Source organism: Gossypium hirsutum, chromosome A07 (genome assembly GCF_007990345.1).
Source record: "Gossypium hirsutum isolate 1008001.06 chromosome A07, Gossypium_hirsutum_v2.1, whole genome shotgun sequence".
Classification (NCBI taxonomy): Eukaryota; Viridiplantae; Streptophyta; class Magnoliopsida; order Malvales; family Malvaceae; genus Gossypium; species Gossypium hirsutum.
Window position 1 is genome coordinate 21,330,587 of NC_053430.1, and position 19,926 is coordinate 21,350,512.

Here is a 19,926-nt window from a genome sequence, read left to right on the forward strand (position 1 = left end):
GCCCCTAACCTTTCACATTATTTACGATTTAGTCCCTAGGCTCGTATAATGAAATGCATGAAATTTCCTGGTTACCCAAGCCTAGCCGAATATTTTTCATTCTTATAGCGGTCTAAATTTTCCTTTTTTCACATTTTTCTACCCACTTTTTACAACTTTTACAATCTAGTCCTTTAAGCCATTTCTATGAAAAACCACTTAGTATAAGTTGTTTACCATCCTTTAAACTCTTATATTCCTCCATAAAATATCAAAATACAAGCATCTCATTCATGGTTAGTTCTCTAAACATGAACCCTAGCATGAAATATGGATAGAAATGAAGAAAGTAACCTACCGGGATTTTAAAAATACGAAGAACATTAAAAACGAGGCTAGGGAGCACTTATTATTAAGCTTGAAAATGTTGAAAACCCTAGCTTATGGAACCCTTGAAATTTCGACAGCTATAGGAAGAAGATGAGTGAATTTTGCCTTCATTTTCCCTTTTTATTTCATTTATTACCAAATGACTAAAATGCCCTTCCTTACTAAACTTTCAAATTTTTAATACATGTCTATTTTTGTCCAAAAACTTAGAAATTGGGAAATTTTATCTTTAAGGACTTCTAATTAATTTTCCAAAGCAATTTCATACAGATTGCTTCTAGAATCCAAGTTTTGCAATTTATTCAATTTGGTCCTTACTTTCCAATTGGACACCTTACTCATAGAATTTCTCCATGAAACTTTAGCACATGCATATTTTTATATTCTAGACCTCATAATAATCATAAAAAAATATTTTGACGTCAGATTTGTGGTCCCAAAACCACTATTCCGACTAGGCCCTATTTCGGGATGTTACACTTCGGATAAGTTAGCTTGATTTGGCTACGGGCCATGGTATAGGTACTTATCGTACGAGACTCCTGAGTGTTTTATTTTTATTTCGAATGGTTTAACGGGTAAATAAATGATGTGGTTGAGAAAGAGGTTAGTACAAGGCGATATAGGTATGTGCAGAACCTATTCGTGTATTAAATAATGAAAGTTCGATGAGTTTGTATTTGATCATGTTTTGAGACATGAGAAAGGTTTGTAGTTAATGTGTATATGGTTTTGTCATGTGTAATTGGTTGATTTGCATTTATTCGATGAATTAAGTTATTCACATACGAGCTTACTAAGCTATGAAGCTTACTTCATGTTATTTTTCTATATTTTATAGTGAATTAAGGCTAGCTCAGATCCAGGAGTCGTCGGGAACATCATCACACTATTAAACACTTAATTTGGTACTTTTTAATTATACATTTATGGTATATGACATGTATAGGCTAGATGTGGTATTTTGGTTGTGATTATAGTTATGAGATTTGGCTTGTTAATGATGTTAATATTGATGTGTGTTTGGCTATTAGAAATGGTTGTTAATAGAAATGGTTGTTAATGACTTTTGTAAGATGTTTATAATGCCTTGTGAGATGGTTTGATTTGGCATGGTTGTAACCAAGACATTATGGAAGTTAAAATGGTTATTTGAATTATGGTAGATGAAAGCTTGAGAAAGGTCTTATTGTGGCATGAATTTATATGTCAAATTGGTAGTTAAATGGTATGTATTATAGTGAATGAATTGATTGAGTTAATGATGGTTTTCGGTTGTGAATATTAAGTTAGTATATATATATATTGTATGAATTAAAGTTAAAGATCATGTTTTTTTGGTATATATTTGAGAAAGTGAAATAGTTGTATTTGTATAGCATGAATTGTGCATGAATTGGGATTGATTTGGCTGTCCTTTGTGTATGGAACTTGTACATTTTGCCTTGTGTAGGTACATTGAAGTTGGGATGGTAAATTGGCCTTGCAAATGGCTTATTTTTGTCCACACGGGCAGAGACACGAGCGAGTGTCTCAACCGTATGCGACACACGGTCTTGGTATATGGCCGTGTGTCCCCTGATGACGCTTAGAAATCAAGTCAGTCATTTACACGGCTTAGACACACAGACGTGTGATCGGCCGTATGGCCAAGTCAGTATACCCTCCAGTTTTCACACGGCCTAACACACAGGCGTGTCCTCGGCCGTATGATACAAGTCAGTATGTATGCCCTGTTTCCACACGGCCTGAGACTCGGGTGTGTTTGGAGTCGTGTGAGGCACACAGCCTGCTCACAAGGGCGTGTGATACCTTTATGGTTGAATTTTTTTTAAGTTTCTAATATTTTCATATGTTATTAGTTTAGTCCCAAAACATTTCTAAAGCATGTTTAAGGCCTCGTAGGCCCTTATAAGGGACAATGTGTTTGTGATTAAATGGTATTTAAGTATGAATGCATAAATGTAAGAGTTGTGTATGTTAAATGATGTGTATTGATCGATAATACCTTGTAACCCTACTTCGGCGAAGGATACGGGTTAAGGATGTTACACTGCCTAGAGTTTTTTCTTTACTTTCTTATTTTCTATTTCATAACCTAAATTGATGAAAATGATGTTGAATGCTATTTTGAATCGGAATGTTATTTACCAGCCTATGATTTAATCTCATAGCATTGGGATTACTTGACGAAACCTTTATTAACATTAATGGTTAAAGCCTAGATTAGTTTTAATTTATTGTTTCATTCAATGGTATTATTGAATTACATGCATGTAATCTCTGGACATAGATGAATGTGCAGCATGTTTAAGGAATTAATCCAATTTTGAAAAGGTTAGGTTAGGTAGATTGAAATTGAATGATATGAGTGAGTTTTTAAATGAATACTCATAGCGGACTCTAGACATAGAGCAATGTCTCATACGAAAGGAAGTAGAAACAGTTGTAGGAACCATACTTAAGGCCTATAGACGTATTGTACCCTAGGTGAGGTAACTTAAGGTCTAGTTCTCAAACGAAGCAGACCATAGTAGAACTATTCCAAGTAGTAGAACAAGATTGAACTTGCCGAGGCATTATTGGTTAATAAAGGTAGGTTTTTAGTAATCCCAACCTTACAAATCAACATTGTAGATCCTTTATCCTTTGTCTAGCATTTTTTTTCACATCCTTAATTTTTTACTTGTTTGTTTTGCATATTTTATACAGCATTATGCTCCTAATTGTCACTGCATTATTATTGTTTTTGCCATAGCATTAATCTCACTTTACTATAATAACCTAACCATTTTATACCTATTCGATCCTTGTGGAGATGATCTCACTTATCACTTTATTACTTGATCCGACGTGTATACTTGCACAATTCACATATCATATTCACACGCAACAAATTTTTGGCGCTATTCACGGGGATTGAAAATTTGGTGAAATTTGGTTTTGTTATTTTACTAATTTTACTAGTTTTGGTTAACTTAGTTGTATTTAATTTCTATAGGTTTGTTATCAGTGCATGAATAGAAGCATTCCTGCCAACGAAGAACCAGAGATCGAGAGAACTTTGTGAAGAAGGAGAAGAGAAGTGTGTAACATGGCTAGGGATGGGAATGATTTTGGTTTGAATGATCCATTAAATCCAAATGCTCAAGATGTTGATCTTTCTATTCATCGTGTGATAGATGACCGAGATAGGCCAATTCGAGAGCATGTTGTGCCAATTTTGGATGACTATAATCCAGGGATAGTCAGAACACACATATAACCTTAACAATTTGAATTGAAACTATTTGTAACACCCCAAACCCGGCCCAGACGTTATGACCAGATCCAACGTGTCACATTGAAGTGTTTTATCGAAAACCTTGTTTTCATTGAAAACCCTTCTTTAAAATAAAAACCTAGAGTAAAATCTCAGCTTGTATTTGTTGCTTTCAAAGTGTATTAAAAAAACTATTCCTTCTTGTATGATAATAATTACTTTGTAAAATCTCCTTTTAGTTGCGGAAGCTTTATTTAAAACAGATGATCTATGAAAACTTGTCATTTAAAAATTAAGTTGCAGAAATATAGTAGTTAAAACAGTTATGGTTTTAGGAAAACCATGTTCTACTTCTAGCAAATATAAAGCATAATAATAAATATAATCCTAATTTGAATAATAACCAGAGGAAAGGCCTTATTACATTCCGAACTAAAGTAACTTTAAATACTAGAAATTATAGGCTTAAAAAAAAGTCCAAGTCGTCTTGCTCGCTGGCCACCTCGGAGTCCCTCCAACCGTCGAACCACCTACTGAGGATCACCTAAGAAAAATAAAAGAGGGGGTGAGTTTTTGAAAACTCAATGTGTACAACCCTCGGAAAATAGAAAAGCGTGCAATAGCAAGTCTTTTTGAGCCTGAGCCTAATTAAATTTCAGAACAAATGTAAAGCAATCAAATATGCACGGATCCTACGCATTCAACCGTTACACACCATCTTCATCCCTCGATACACACCATGTGGGGATATAAATATTGACCCACCCATCCGATACACTCCAATGGTAGCCCGGTTGCGGTACTACCTTCATTGTAGCAAGCTGCTAATCAAATATTGGGCTTAATAGCCATCGGTGGATCCACGATCGTTAAGCAACCATGCGATCCTCGTATACTTCCTCCGTTCCATAATTCCCAACCCCTATGCAACCTAAACAAAATATCATATGAATGCAGCAGGTATACATGTAACATCCATAAATCTTACATTCCACACATAGGGGTATTTTAGTCATTTCTGCCCCTAGGGGCATTTTCAGTAATTTCTCTTTATTATGGGTTTATTACTTACCTTGGCCTGTTAACAAGTCCTCATTGGCTAAAGTGAACAGATACTATGCACTAGGTAGGATTCCAGAGAAGAGAAGGTGAGTCATTAAGACCGCTTAAGTACCAAGCTTTCCCTAGATCCAATCCTAGACATGCATATACCCATTGCCACACCTTAACCTTATGACTCATCCATAGTCGCAATTATTTAATTATTTAAGTTTTATGCCTGATTGAGTAGTTACCAAAAAAATTGGATCCACAACCCCTTACTAAACACTAACAGATCCATACTTATTCATTTGGCCCCTTTAGGCCCAATCTCATTCATATGGCCCATCGAGCCCAATCACATTCATATGGCCCATTAGGCCCAATCACTTTTGTATGGCCCGTCAGGCCCAATCACACTCATAGTCATGCAATCATATGATTTTTCATCACATAGTATCAAATTGCCAATTTTTCCTATTATGGGCCCTACAGCCCATCGAGCCCATTTAGCCCATTTTGGACCGGTTGGCCAATACACGGCCCAAATCCATGGAATCGCTCATGGGCCTCTGGTAACCTATTGGTTTTCCCCTTTACGAGTGTTCGCGCACTTGCAAGACTATTGTAGCCAAACTTATGGCTATTCGGCATTTCAGCTTTTCGACATTTCGGGATTTACCGGTCTACTATGTGTGTGCAGTGTATGTACACACCTGGTATTAAAATGTGTCACGATCTCCTTAGCCACGAACCTTGAACGATAAGCCTTAACAGTCCTTCCTTGATCACTAATCATGGGTATTTCTTAAATCTGCATCTATCTTAATCATTAAGAACCAAACAACAAGTGACTCGCAAATCATCTTAAGTTACTCTTAAATCATCCATGATCATTCAGCCAACCTTAACCAATAAAAGAGGAAAACTTACCCAAAACGCCTAAGGAGTAATTCGGCAGAGATCTGAAATACGAGGTTCAATACTAATCCCCTTCCAAACTGATTTAGAAAGAGTAAGGGAGAGAAGAAATCGGTACTAACTAAAAGAAAGTAAAGCACTTACACAAGAATCGATCAGCCAACGTTGAAGAAAAATTGGCGGCACAACAGGATTTTGGCCAAAAGAAATTGGCACAAACTAAAAGAGAAAGAATAAGGGATTTTGGCTTTTAGATATTTGAAAAGAAAAGTGTTATCGGTAAAAAGAAAGGAAGAACTTGGCATTAGCCTTGAATTCCAAAAATCGGCACCTATATATACTATAGCCGAATTTACCTATCCCCAAATTCCTAATTCGACCCCACTTCTCTTCACCCCTCATCTCCTAACTTTTCTCCCTGATAACTCCCTAACTTTTCTCCCTGATAACTCCTTAATCCCTTCCTTAAATTTCTCCTCTGATCACTCCCTTCAGAGTTCATATCCAACGCCAGTACTGGCCATTTATTGAGCAAAAATAAATCCTTCTTTTGAGCAAGGAGGGATTCGAACCACAAATCTCCTTGCCATGCATGTGACGCCACCTCTAAGCCCCACATGTGACGCTACTTGCCACTCCAACACAAGGCTCCTTGTGTCCAATTCCTCCTTCATTTATTTAAAAACCAAACTACTTGCCACCAAGGTTCTTTTAATTATTAAACTATAATTTCCTTCACCCCAAAGTTCGAACTCATAACTTAACCAAGACCTATTGTTACATAAATAACACTTGACTAGGAATATTAAGCACACCTTTTATCAAAACCGAAAAAAAAAGTTCGGGATTTTGGGGAGTTACACTAGTAATATTTCAAATGCTACAAACTGTTGGACAATTTGGTGGGTTGCCAAATGAGGATTCAAGATTGCACTTAAGACTTCTTCTAGAAGTCCGTGACTCATTTAGACGACAAAGTGTTCTTGAAGATGCCTTGAGGCTTAAATTGTTTCCATATTCCTTGAGAGATCAAGCAAGAGTGTGGCTTAATGCTTTGCTATCGGAGACAGTGGCATCATGGAATGATATTCGTCAGAGGTTTTTGGTACAATATAATCCACTAAACATGAATATCAACCTTAGAAATCATCACGCCTTTGTGGCAATCATCTCATTTTCTGAACTAGATTAAAAAAAAGAAAGAAAGAAAAGGGATCCAATGCCATAAGTTTAAAGGATACAAGCCTATCTAGGCAGAATATGCAAACACATTAAAGAAAAATAGGAAGTCCTTCAACATCACATTGGGTGATTAATATGAAACTGATGATTGTAATAATGAACATGTAAGTAACTATGTTGAATTTTCAACTAAACTTAAATATGTTATACTTATAGGTGAGACCTTTATATCAGATAGTGACAAAGATAATGATGTTGATACACAATTAATTAAATATTATAAAGTAATGTTGGACATATGAGATTTGTTGTGTAATGTAATGAGTAGCTTAGTGGTGAAGTATCTAGCCACAAGAAGGAAAATTCAAAACTAGTCAAACTTGTTCAAGGAAAAGAGGTTCAATTACCTAAACACAATACTGAACTAGATGTTACCAAAGAAGTTCTCAAGAAGATGGGTACTATAAGTGAAAAACTAAGGGATGCATGTTTAAGGTTTATTGGTGATTCATCCACTCAAAGTAAACTCTCTATTTTTGCTAAAGTATGCATATTGGATACCACACTGGAAAAACCACTGATGATTAATGAGTCCTTTGACAAATTCAATTAATGTAGAGTTAGTGGTCATATTAGACTGAGATGTTACAAGATGTTAGGAGGCTTGAGAAAAATCAAATATGGTCGTCTTCAAGTGCTCACATGGTCTGCCACAATGCAACAACAACCATAAAGACTTGTTAAGAAAGAAGGATCATAAATGTTTTATCATTTCAGATACTGTTAGAAAGGCTTCCACTAACGCCTTGTGGTATTTTGATAATGACTACTCTAGACACTTGACTAGTGGTATGATCAACTTGAAAGATGTTTTAATTTGTTTTGAAGGCAAAGTAACTTTTGAAGATGAGAAGAAAAACAGTAACAAGAAAAGTTACATGTAATATTGAAGGTTTCTCTAATCTTAAAAATGTATTTCTTGTATAGGGATTGAAAGATAACTTAATTAACATAAGTCAATTATGTGACCAAAGATTTCATGTGAGATTTAATAAAAGCCATTGTGTTGTAATTTGATGAAACAATCTCTGTTGTAATTATAGAAGCAAAAAACTTTTTACAACTTCTACATAGTTGTAAATGAAATTATCTACAACAAAGCTATTGTGCAAGATTTAGAAGTGTGACATCAAAATTTTGGTCATGTGAATTATCAAAATTTACAAAGACTTGTTCGATATGATATAGTTAAAGAACTTCTAAAACTTAGAAATGCTATGACCTAGATCTTGAGGAGGCTGTTATGGGAAACAATACAAAGTGTCACATCCATTGTTGACACAATTGAATTGTTTCATATCATATCCAAAATGAATTCATCAAGTTCCCAGAGTTTCTTTTAAACTAAACAAAAACTTATTTTGATATTTTTATTTTTTACTATTTATATTTTTTTATTCACTTTATTTTAATATGTTGATACGGAATCTATGGATATTTGGATAACTTAAAAAAATAAAAAAATAAACTTATAATTAAAAACATCAATGATCGGATGAACTCCCAACAAAACCTGTAGAAAGACTTTTAAAAAAGTCAATAATAGAACTTAAAAGATTGAAAGCTTCCCTCTTTAGAAGACTTCGAAAGTAATAAACTTAAAAAATAAACAAGAACTAAATCATTCAACTCTAAAAAAATGTACTTTAGAAAAAAAAAAACTTCAATTTTATTCAATTCTATTCAATACTTGAAAAGGTGGCTATTTCTAGGCCAAATTACAAGAATTTAAAATAAATACATAATTCTAATTAGTATGTACTAATTATGTAAATAAAACTCTTAAAATTAATTAAATAATTGATTTTACAAGTCTTAAGATTCAATTAATGAATAAATAAATATTTAACCTCTTAAATAAACTTTTAAGTAATACAAAATCTAAAGTGTTTGCCTGGTAGTTAAAGAGACTTCTAAAATCTTTTAACTCAACAATCCAGTATTGATGGTGATGGTCTTCACTGAAACGCTCCCAAACTCGAACTAACTTTATGCAAAATGCGTTGCGAAGTTAATAAGAACTTTTCTATTCAAAAGTAGAAATTTCAGTCCAAAAATATTCGGATTCCATTAAAAAAAAGTTGGATGATGCTCCAGACTTAGCTCAAACGAGTTTTCCCCTCCGCCCATAAATTTTTCTTTTAAAAATTTACTCAATTCAGTCACACACATGTTTGCTCTCAAGTTAATGGCTACTCAATTGTAATAATATGATGATGATGGTTTGAAGCAATGCTATTAGAACTTTGCCACACTTGTTTCTGCTTATCTAAATCTGGATTCCCATCTTTTTCATCAGGTTCCAATCTCTTGAAATGCGCTAGAGAGGCTAATTCATGAATCGACTCTGAAATTTTTTCAGTACAAGCAAGAATATCAAGCAGCAATGAAGCTACTGTCGCAACTTCTAGAATCTCTACGATATCTATGCCTTCACACAACCCTGTTCTGAGCAACGATTTAAGGTTGTCTGCGGCGTTCTTCGATTTTGCGGTTTGAGGACAATCACCTGTTGGTAGAGTCATTGTTCTCATAGCTGACGCTAATCCCTTGACAGCTTTCCCTGTTTCTGAACTTGCTTTGATGAATGCTTCTCGAAAATTTCGACAGGTTTCTGGTGAGGCCTGTAAAAGATTAATGCCAGTGTTAAAAATTACCAGATTTTTAACATTTTGGATATGGACTTTGTTTGACGTTATAGTACCTGTACATCAGAGTTGAGGCAACCATTAAGGGCTTCAATTCTGTAAGCACATTGTCGAGTGAGACTTCCAATCTTCAGGTATTGTTTCCAAGGATGACGAAATCTGAACGGCCCATGTGGGGGTTCCCATCTAGCAAAATTAACCTGCGAGCGAGAATAAAATCCTTAAGTAAGATCGTATGACACTTGCATCTCGATTTTTTTTATCATGTTGGTCGGTTCCTAATTGTTTTTTTTTTTCAACTAGTTCTCCTACTCACCAAAGATTCTTCGCTTTGCTTTGAATTGAGTATGCTTTTATATGCTTGTAACGATGCTTTATTTGACTCTGGTTCGCTTGATTTTCGGAAGTATTCATCCCCAAAACCTGCAAATTAAATGGCATCAATATGCAAGTTTTATGTTGAAATATTTGTGTACCTATATGCTTAAAACAAGGAAGTACCTTCTAAGAAGCTTGCAAGCTTTTCAAGATTGTTGGCAGCCAAATTATGAAGATCTTCGCCAGCCCAAACGGGGCAGATGAAAATGCAGACAAAAATAGCCGTAAATCCACCAATTAGAATAGTGGATACTCTTTTATGAGCCATTTCAAGTACCTCTTCATCACGATAACCAGAAACAGATATCAAGCAAAAGGTCAACATGAATATAAGGAGCCCGTAATCATATCTGACCTTCATTCGTGGAAAGAATCGTATAAACGACACTGTTGCAGCTGTATATATCAACCCAGAATTAGTCCTCACTTGTTATAATAAAATAAATTGATGTTTGTTCAAAATATGCGTTTTTTTATTTTGGATCATGTTGTTTTACCTAGAATGAACACAAAGATTCCCAGTAATATAGGCTGAAGTTCCCGTCCAGGCAGGTTAGCTAAGTGGTGAGCTCCAAAGCCCAGTGTTCCAGCTAAAAATGTTGCCAATCCCCTGTTTAAGCCTTTGCCAAGAGTTGCTCCTACATTAAAACAAACAAGCTTTCATGTTTTGGACGTAAATTTCCAGACTCAGTTGATTCATGTGATGTGATCATTTTAGAGGCTTACCTACAGAGAACTCAATGACGACAATGACAGTTAAAACAGCCCACATTGCTGAGCTGCCAAAGCCAACATATAGATGATCAAAATAGTAGAAGAGTGAGACGAGGGTGATGGCTAATCCTACTTTAAACGAATGAACAATTCTTCTAGGATCATCTTCTGCTACTTTCTTCATTTTCCCTGGAAATTCAGCCACCTTGCTTCTTATTTTCACTATCGAGTCAACCAACGCCAACCAACTGTTTGACGACCCCCCTTCTACTACTACATTGGCTTCCATTGTCAAACCAAAGGGGAGCAATATTGATGAATGAAACTCTAGGTGGAGTCGTATATTTATAGCTGTTTTTAAGGAGAGAAGCATCAATCATATATTTATAGCTGTTTATAAAGAGAGAAGCATCAATCATAGTAGCGTGATATTGTAACAAAGAGACAAATGAATATAAAGGAAGGAACGCGGAGTTTGGCATCTCAGGTTGTCAATTTGAACAACCAAGTACCTGGAAAGTTCAATCACTGGCTGCCCAGCTGGAGACGTCACTGACAGGAACCTTTCCTCTCAATTCGGTACTTTCAGGGTCTTTCAACGATGATTTGCTTGCACCATAGTAGTAACACAGCTGGCCAATGTTACAATAGATAAATTACACAAAGATATTCATATTATGGGCAGTGATCACTAACCTACTAGCTGCCGACTCTATTAAAGGTCCGCGTGTGCTATTTTACAACTTTCCTGGTGGTAGGAGGTAACCTGTTAGGTATTTACACGTACAGTGTACTTTGATAAGATAATGTGTGTATTTGTTTTGAATTCTTAAGACTTTATGTCCTATTTTAAATAATTTTATTTCATAATTATATAAATATAATTTTAATAAATTGATAACTTATATTATATAAATTTTAATATTTTTGTGGATTTATATTCATATCATATCATTCCAACATAAACGTACCAGTCTTTTTTTAGATAAGCTTATAGCCTTATTTGTTATACCTATGGGGTTCAGAATTGTTAGTAGAAATAGCTAAGATCTGGAGCCCTTTCCAATTTCCATTGCATCGTAATTGACGGTAGGAAAACGTTATTCTATTCTATATATTAACATCATTTTACATAAAAAAATAATAATACAAAACTATCATACATCTAATCAATGTAAAAATAAATACAAAGCAATTAAAATCATTAATATGATGTATTTAACTATATTTATTTATAAAATTGACATATTTAATAATTTATGATGTTTAATATTAAACTATGATTACATAACTTATGCATCACCTTTCCAAACTTAGTGCAATTTTTCAAAAGACAAAATCAAGATGGTTCTTCAACAAATAATGCATAATTATGAGTGCGAATATTTACAACACAATTTTTTTTATAAGTAGTTTCAAAATTTTGATATGTTTTTTTTTAATATTTTACTATATCTTTATAGGACACTTGTTAACTCTTAACTTATGAAGTATGAATATTTCACCGTCAGTGTACCAAATAATTTCTTTAATCACAAATATAGTTATAATTTTTAGGAATAATTATTTATTTGACCCTTCAATCTTACAAAAAAAAGTTTTTTTAACTCTTTATTTAAATTTTCACCTCTTTTAACCATTGAACTTGTATGTTTGTCAAATCATCCAAAATGAATGAAAAAGTCAACGTTTGTTAACTTTTATGACGTGGCAATCTACATGCATACCACGTTACAATTAATTTTTTTTAAAATTAAAAATATTTAAAAAAATATTTTTATATAATTTCTATTTTAAAAATAATTTTGCAAATTTTTGAAATTTTTAAATTTAAAAAAATTAATTACTTACTGACATAGCATCCACGTGGTCCATGTGACAATCTATGTGTATGTTACATCAACAAAGTTAAAAAAATACTAACTTTTTCATATATTTTAGGTGGTTGATAAAACAATGAAAATTCAAAAGCTAAAAAAAAAATTAAAAAAAATAAATGAAAAACTTAGATAAAATTTTTTTATAAAGTTGAATGGTCTATTTACCTAATTTTTAAATTATTTCAACATCGAAATATTAAATTTTAAAAAAAAACATGGGGTTCTTTACATTTTAAGTAAATAAGAAAGTGGCTGTGGTATCACACTCATAAGTATAATAATTAAAGAGTCCAAATACACAAGTATGAAACATGTATGACGCATCAAAAATATTAAAAATATAAAGAAATTAAAATTATTAATATAATATATTTAATACGTATTATATATAATATATAAATTTGAAATATTTAATAATTTATGATTATGATATTTTTAAATAACAATAACTCGGGTAAAAGTATTAAGAAAGTCCTATAATTAGGTATAGATTATATTTTGATCTCTCTACTAAATAAATGGGTAAATTAATTCTTATACATTTTGAAATGTACAAATTAACTTCTCTACTAAATTTTTTTAATAAAGGGATCAAAATACAATTCACTCCTATATAGAGAAAATTTTCTAATACTTTTACCCAACAACGCATATTCAAAAGATAGCAAAGAGAGGACAAGAGTACAAGAGTACAAGACAATAAAAAAAAGGCCAGAGCAAGATTCAAAAATGATGGCCACCCACAAAATCAAACACAAAACCATCAACAAAAGTTAAGACAACAAGCTCTGCTCTCTCGTATAGCCATGGAGCTAGCCAAAAAGCCCCTTTGAGTTTCCAAGCAGAAAACACTGAAACAACAAGCATTAAGGTGGCTCAATCAACAACAGGCATTACTATCTCTTAGAGAAAGTATGCTTTGGATATCTAGAGGAACAGAGATGCTAGACTATAAACCAATGGAAACCCTTATGGATCTTAATGTCAAGTTTGTTCCAAATCAAGGGGAGCCTCTAAAAGATCCTAATCAATATTCAAAGGGTGGCTGGGGAGCTTATTTTAAAAGGATGTGTTGGGGAGTGAGGTTAATGTGCATGTGAACGGTTAACTCAGACCCATTCTAATTTGGGCCTTAAGTTGAAGTTGATAGCCATAGAATGTATGAGTTGGACTTCTTTCAACTATTTTCCTGTCAGTACTAGTTAGAGGTGTTTAGGGGTACTAAAATAGAATAAGAATTGTACTAATTTCAACAATATGTAAAAAGATTGAAGATAGTGAAACTGTACTTTATGTTTATAATTAATAAATACATTTTTATTTAATATTAATTTTTTATTATATATAATATAATTTAGATTAAACAAGAGTAAAAAATATTTAACAAGGCTTAGTCCAGTTCTAGCGAAGTGTGTCGAGCCAGTTGAACCGCTCGACTCCATCAAAAAATCTGATACTAGCTAAAATTTTGGTTTAAAATTTCTGAACAGCTTACATGGCAATTATATTTATGACTTGGACTCTGACAATGACTTTCATTTGGGAGCTATAATAATTTTCCTTAGAAACTAGGACCAAAAAATAGTTTTTAAAGAAATAATTTACTAACAGAAGAAAGACTACAATATCATAGGTTTTAAATAGGCCTAATTCTGCTCCCACTCCCTATGCTTTGAACATTTCAAAATTTAGTCCTACTATTTTTCTCTTTACACTTTTAGTTTAACAATTAAAATCCAATGAATAAGGCTATCAAAGAAATTCTATTAAATTAGACCATCTAACCTTTTAAAAATTGAAAAGTTGCTCAAGTGGCAAATTCAATATGAAGCACAAGTCATGCAAGGAAAAAAACAGTAACTTTCATTTGCTTTTTTTAAAATAGTGCTTACAAACTTACAAACTTAGATTTACCAATTTTTATTTATTTATGAGCAATTTTTTTAATTTTAAATATGTCACGTAATTTTCTTTAACGGAATTTTTTTATGATATTATTAATTAGACTTCAATTATAAATTAAAAATTAATCGAATGAAATGTAAAAAAAAAAAATTAAATGAGCGAAAAGTGTGAAAACTGGAACCAGGATTAAATCTTGAAATATCATCATGAAGTAATAATAGAAGTTAAAAAGTAAAAAACAAAACCCAAAGAAAGAAAGAAAGAAATAAAATAAACAATTCATGGAGTGCAAGTATGACCTTGTATTACATATAGGGACAATCTATGACATGTGTGGGCTTTGTAAACTGACTACTTTTTCATAATTTGTTGGTGCAATATCTCATCAGTCTGCAACATTTATGAGAGCTTCTTGGAGATAATAGCACTTTTTACTAATATTATATATTTTGTCCAGACTTTGTGAAGCACCACCAAGCCTCCTAAACCATGTAGAATGCACATCTGTAAATATTCCTAAAGTTCATTTGTTTCGTTAAGTATTTTTATAAGCTTTTCTAATCATTAATGGCCATAAAATAAAATATTTTGTTCTTAAAGAAGGGAGGGAGCTTGAGAAGTTGGCCAAGTAGCTTTCTAAATTCCTTTGATTAGTTTATATGGTGATAATAACTTTCTTGCTTTTCTTTTTCATATACAAGTTGCACTAGCTACAACATTTGTATATGTATAGAGTGATAGATACCATATATTATATATCCTTTTCAATGCATGTCAAAGAAAAAAATTTGACGAGGATAATTCAAATTCTTTTTCAGTGAGATTTTTTTAATATATAAAAAGAAATTTCCACAAAATAGGGCACTGGTTATGAAGAATGATGAAATTTCGTATCTAATTTTTCTTTAGGGTGCTTTTGATGTTACATATTATAAATTATTGAGTAGCGAAGTATTGTTTTTCAATATGCTTAGCCAAGCAGGACAAAGTGTTGATGTGGCCTCATTGCCTACACGCTGCTGGTTTATTTTTTAAAGCTAGAAATGTGTCTGTTTTATAAGGTATTAATAAGAGTGCAAGTAAAAGTATTATGAAAGTTTTTATATTAAGCGCTAGATTGTATTTTGTTTTTTATTAAAAAAAGATAAATTAATTATTCTACGTTAGATCAAATAGTAAATTGGTCTTCCTATAAAAAATTTATCATTTTTTACTATTAAAAATTAGTTCTTATATGTAAAAAATGAGTACACATAGCATGTCAGATATAATAATTTAGTTATTTTGTTAGTCATATTCATTTTTAATAGTAAAAATGAATGAAATTTTTAATAAAAATAATCAATTTACTTTTTATCTAACATACAAGAATTAATTTATTTATTTATTAATAAAGGAGATTATTCTCAAATCTATCAAATGCCGTATCTTCTGATACTGCGTTTAGACCATCAGACAAAATGGCAGGAATTGCCGCCATTGACAGAGACTCTTAAGGGAATGTCATCAACGAAGGCAACGCACTGAGGGTTAGTTGTAAATTAATCGAGAGGCATGAAAATGTAGGTCTGATCAACGCCTTCAATGGAAAGTGCAATGTTCCTTGGGCTGATGCCATCATCCATGGCATTCCTTATCCGCTCTACCAAAGTCGAGTTATGCGAGGTTTTAAATTAAGAATTGGCTTGATTTTCTTTGTCATTAATGAAATGTCTTATTCACCAAAACCAAAATCTTAAACAAGCTTTTCACCGTAGAAATTAGGGCAACAACAATAATAATAAAGAAGCTAAAAATAGTCGCAGGTTTTCAAATCCTTTGCACACAAACCAAGATGGTTTTAATCATTTGTGAGGCTGTAAAACAAGATTACTGAATATGGGAATTATTATTGCTACCAAATGTGCTATGATCTGAAATTCCCTAAGAAATTACATTACAGGAAGTTAAAGATGTTGGAAAATGATATATCCAAAACCCAATAGTGAAGCAGTGTAATAAAATACAAAATAAATCCATTGTATCTTAACGCAATTGAAATTATAATTAACTTTTCAGTATCCGTGACGAATAGCTAAAAATTTTACTCCTTGAGCTCAATAAGATTTGAAGATTTGATTATATCTTCATTAGTTGAAAAAGCGACCACATTTGGAAAGAAAATGAAATTATAATAAAGAGATCACCCTTTTTATGGGACCACCAGAAAAGACTTTTGAACCACAACGACCATTATTGGGTTTGATTAATTACTCAGATTCATCAATTTAATGTGATAATTTAGGTATACCAATATAGTACTCAACAACTCATAAATTTAAAAAAATTAAATGATAAAAAATAATTGTTGAAAATTTAAATTAATTGAGTTTTAGCTCAGTTATTTTTTATAATGTTGCAATGTTAGGAGACATAAGTTCGAGCACATTAATGATTGGGAGTGTTTATGCGCCTAATTCTAGGCATTATATAAAAAAAATTAAATTTAAGTTATAAAAATATGGAATATAAATAGATTATTTGATAAATTAAAATTTAAATCATAAAAATTTATTATACATTTTATCCTTAATTTTTTAAACAATTCATCTTATTTTAAACAAAATCAAATTTTGAATGTAGAATATTTATAAGATAATATAATCTTAAAATAAATAAAATAAAATTGAATTAATTGAAAATATTCTTTATTAAGTGATACTGACTTTTATCTATTTATCACTTTCCACACCTTTTTATAGAATAAATTCTATCAAATTACTTTTATTTTAATTATCAAACTTATCTAAAACGAAATTATATAATTGAAAATATTAATTTTAAATTAATTAATTTTTTTAGCTGTTTATCAAACTAAGCGTTAATTTGTTTTACCTTATAAATGAATTAGTATTACTTTAAAAGAAATATTTTTGAAAAGTGTATTCGAAAAAAAAAAGTAGAAAAGGACTTTAGAAAAGATAAAAATGTTCATTTAAAAATGATGTTATAAATTAAAAATATATATTTAAATAATATTTAATTTTGTTAATATTATAATATTTCAATAAAAATATAAGAAAATAATTCATATAATCTCATTTTGATATTTTGCTATATGAAATATAAATTTTAAATATTTTTAAGCTATTAATATAAATTATTTAAAAATTTTAATTTAAATATATAAACTATAGTTTAGATATTAAAATGTAACCATTAAAAATTCAAATATATATTAGTATATAGTTTAAATAAATTTCAATAGAAAAATAATTGTATATCTAGTATAAATATTTCAATAAAATACATTAAATTATAAATGATGACTAAAAATGTCATTTGATTTCATAAGTGTTTTTTTTTCAAATAAAAAAACTGGTAATTATAATTTTTTACATTAGGGGTTCAAAAATGCTTTTGATTTAAAAAATTATTTGTCTTGTAATTCCAAAAATAGCTTTAACCTCAAAATTACTTGTTGAATTGTAAAGGCAAAAATTCCACAGATGAAATTGGTTAAGCAAAACCAACAAGAGCCATAACCTAACGTATAATCTATAAAACGAAGATCCAAAATATCTTCCTGCTTAGAAATTATTTTATAGTAAGTTAATAACGATTGCATTTTAACTTTGATCCTCTATTTTTTTAGGCTACATAAAAATGTCAAATTTCAATTGATTCCTCTATTTTTAGGTTCTACAAAAATGGTCAAATTTTAATTTCAGTCCCTATACTATGATTAAATTTGAGAGTTAATATTTATAATTTAATTTTTAACATAATCTCTATCTCAACATTTATCATGTAATTACTTAGTCTAAATATTGTATTTTGTTTAAAATACTAATGTGAATTTTAAGAATTTGTTAATACCATTAAAATTATCTTTTAAATTTAGATACATTATAATGACATTCTTGTCATATGATTACCAAATGAGTATTTTATTTTAATTTTAAATTGTTACACTAGTGAATTTAACAAAAGAAATTTAATAATGTTAACAATGAACTAAATTTTTAAATTTAAATAGTAAAAGGGCTAAATTCTAAATGTACAAAAAAATACAAAAACTTGGAGTATGGTTTTTTTTTTTCCTTTTTGGGTTCCCCCTCCCTTTTTTTTTTACATTATGAGATAATGGTAAAATTTTAGTTTGGGTCCTATATTATGCTGAAACTTAAGACTTAACCTATATACTAATTTTTATTTAATTTGATTCTTCTACTTTTATAATGTAATTAGTTAATCTAAATAGTTAATATTGTTAATCATTTCAATCAAAATGTAAAACGCCAATTTTTCTTCAGAATACTACTCTAGCAAAAAAAAAATATTTTATGTAACGAGTTTGAATGGGTGCTCTTAAGAAGAATTTTAATAAATATTTTCAACATTATTTTTATTGTTACATGATTAGCAAGTGACTTTTTTTTTAATTTCAAAATATCACACCAAAGAATTTAATAGAAGAATTTTAACAACGGTAACTACTGGACCTGAATTTTTAAGTTTAAAAAGTAGAGAGACCAAATTCCTAAAATAAAAAGTAGTGAATTATATTCTAAATGTACAAAGTATATAGAGATTTAAAGCCTATTTTAAACTTTAATTTTTTTAACTCTGAATTAATCAAACAATCAATCCATCTAATGGGAAGCATGAAAACCATTCTAATTGTTTTGAAAATAATTTTCATATGAGAATATATCCATAAGAGAGGACCAACGTGTTTAAACCTAAAATATTGTAGGTATATATATATTTAAAATTTATAACTTGTCTGTTTTTGACGAATAATTTTATTTTAATGTCTTCAGTTCTCTCTTATACAAATGACCCTGTTAAAGTTTAAAACATGAATATATAATAAGGAAAGTAGGAATAAAATAAATTTGACGCTAATATTGTCTTCAATAATGTGTTTAGAGAATATTAATTATTTGTGGCTTTGCCTTTTCTCTTTCTAATATAATTGGAATAAATCACACTTGCCTACGCACACATAACACAGTTTTGCAAATAAGGGTTCAAAAATTCCAAAACAACTTAAACCTTCGGGGAAAAATTATAATTTCCAGAAAAAAGTGGACGTTTACGAGGTGTCACCACATAAAATTACGATGTAGAATTACCCCTATTCAGAAAACACCCCATGGGTCGAAACGTGTCACAAAAACCCAGTAGAGTGAACGGCGCGCCCTCCGGAATATATCCAAAAGAGAAAAATTATTGTAGTCCAAAGCCCCCACCAGTTCACGATTGGCTGATCCATTGACCTTTCGACACGTTGGGTCCCTTCGAATTGATTGGTGCGAGTCCTCTCATTGGAAGGAGACCAGAATCTCAGCCGTGGGGCCGCACTTAAGCCAGCGTGCTAATTGATTAGACGCGTGTAAAGGACGATTTTTAAGCAGTAAATTAAAAAGCTTGTGGGTCCCATCTGTGTAGACAATGTGATCGCCACAGGACGGGTGTACAGGGAGAAGATCGTACGTGGGGTCCCACGTGAGGTTTATTTATTTTCTTGTTTTAAATTTCATCTTAAATTATAATATGAGTTAATATTTAGGAGATTGAT

The 19,926-nt window shown here is 31.2% G+C and overlaps 1 protein-coding gene across 1 annotated transcript; it reads right to left on the reverse strand.

Moving 5' to 3' along the window:
• Nucleotides 1-8,878: 8,878 nt before the first annotated feature.
• On the reverse strand, nt 8,879-10,935 carry LOC107956026 (aluminum-activated malate transporter 2). Its single transcript, XM_041117753.1, has 6 exons — nt 10,588-10,935; nt 10,359-10,499; nt 9,985-10,257; nt 9,800-9,906; nt 9,540-9,683; nt 8,879-9,459 (listed from the first exon to the last, which is right to left on the reverse strand). The coding sequence occupies exons 1-6, from the start codon at nt 10,862-10,864 to the stop codon at nt 9,028-9,030; spliced, it is 1,374 nt and encodes a 457-aa protein (XP_040973687.1). The 5' UTR covers nt 10,865-10,935; the 3' UTR covers nt 8,879-9,027.
• Nucleotides 10,936-19,926: the final 8,991 nt, after the last annotated feature.

What these genes read in the sequence shown, in the direction of transcription:
- LOC107956026 (XM_041117753.1), bottom strand. Translation starts at nt 10,864, where the DNA reads ATGGAAGCCAATGTAGTAGTAGAAGGGGGGTCGTCAAACAGTTGGTTG. An exon ending in GCTTGCAAGCTTCTTAGAAG is followed by an intron (nt 9,907 to 9,984) that starts GTACTTCCTTGT and finishes TTTAATTTGCAG; the next exon opens with GTTTTGGGGATGAATACTTC. An exon ending in GCCTCAACTCTGATGTACAG is followed by an intron (nt 9,460 to 9,539) that starts GTACTATAACGT and finishes AATCTTTTACAG; the next exon opens with GCCTCACCAGAAACCTGTCG.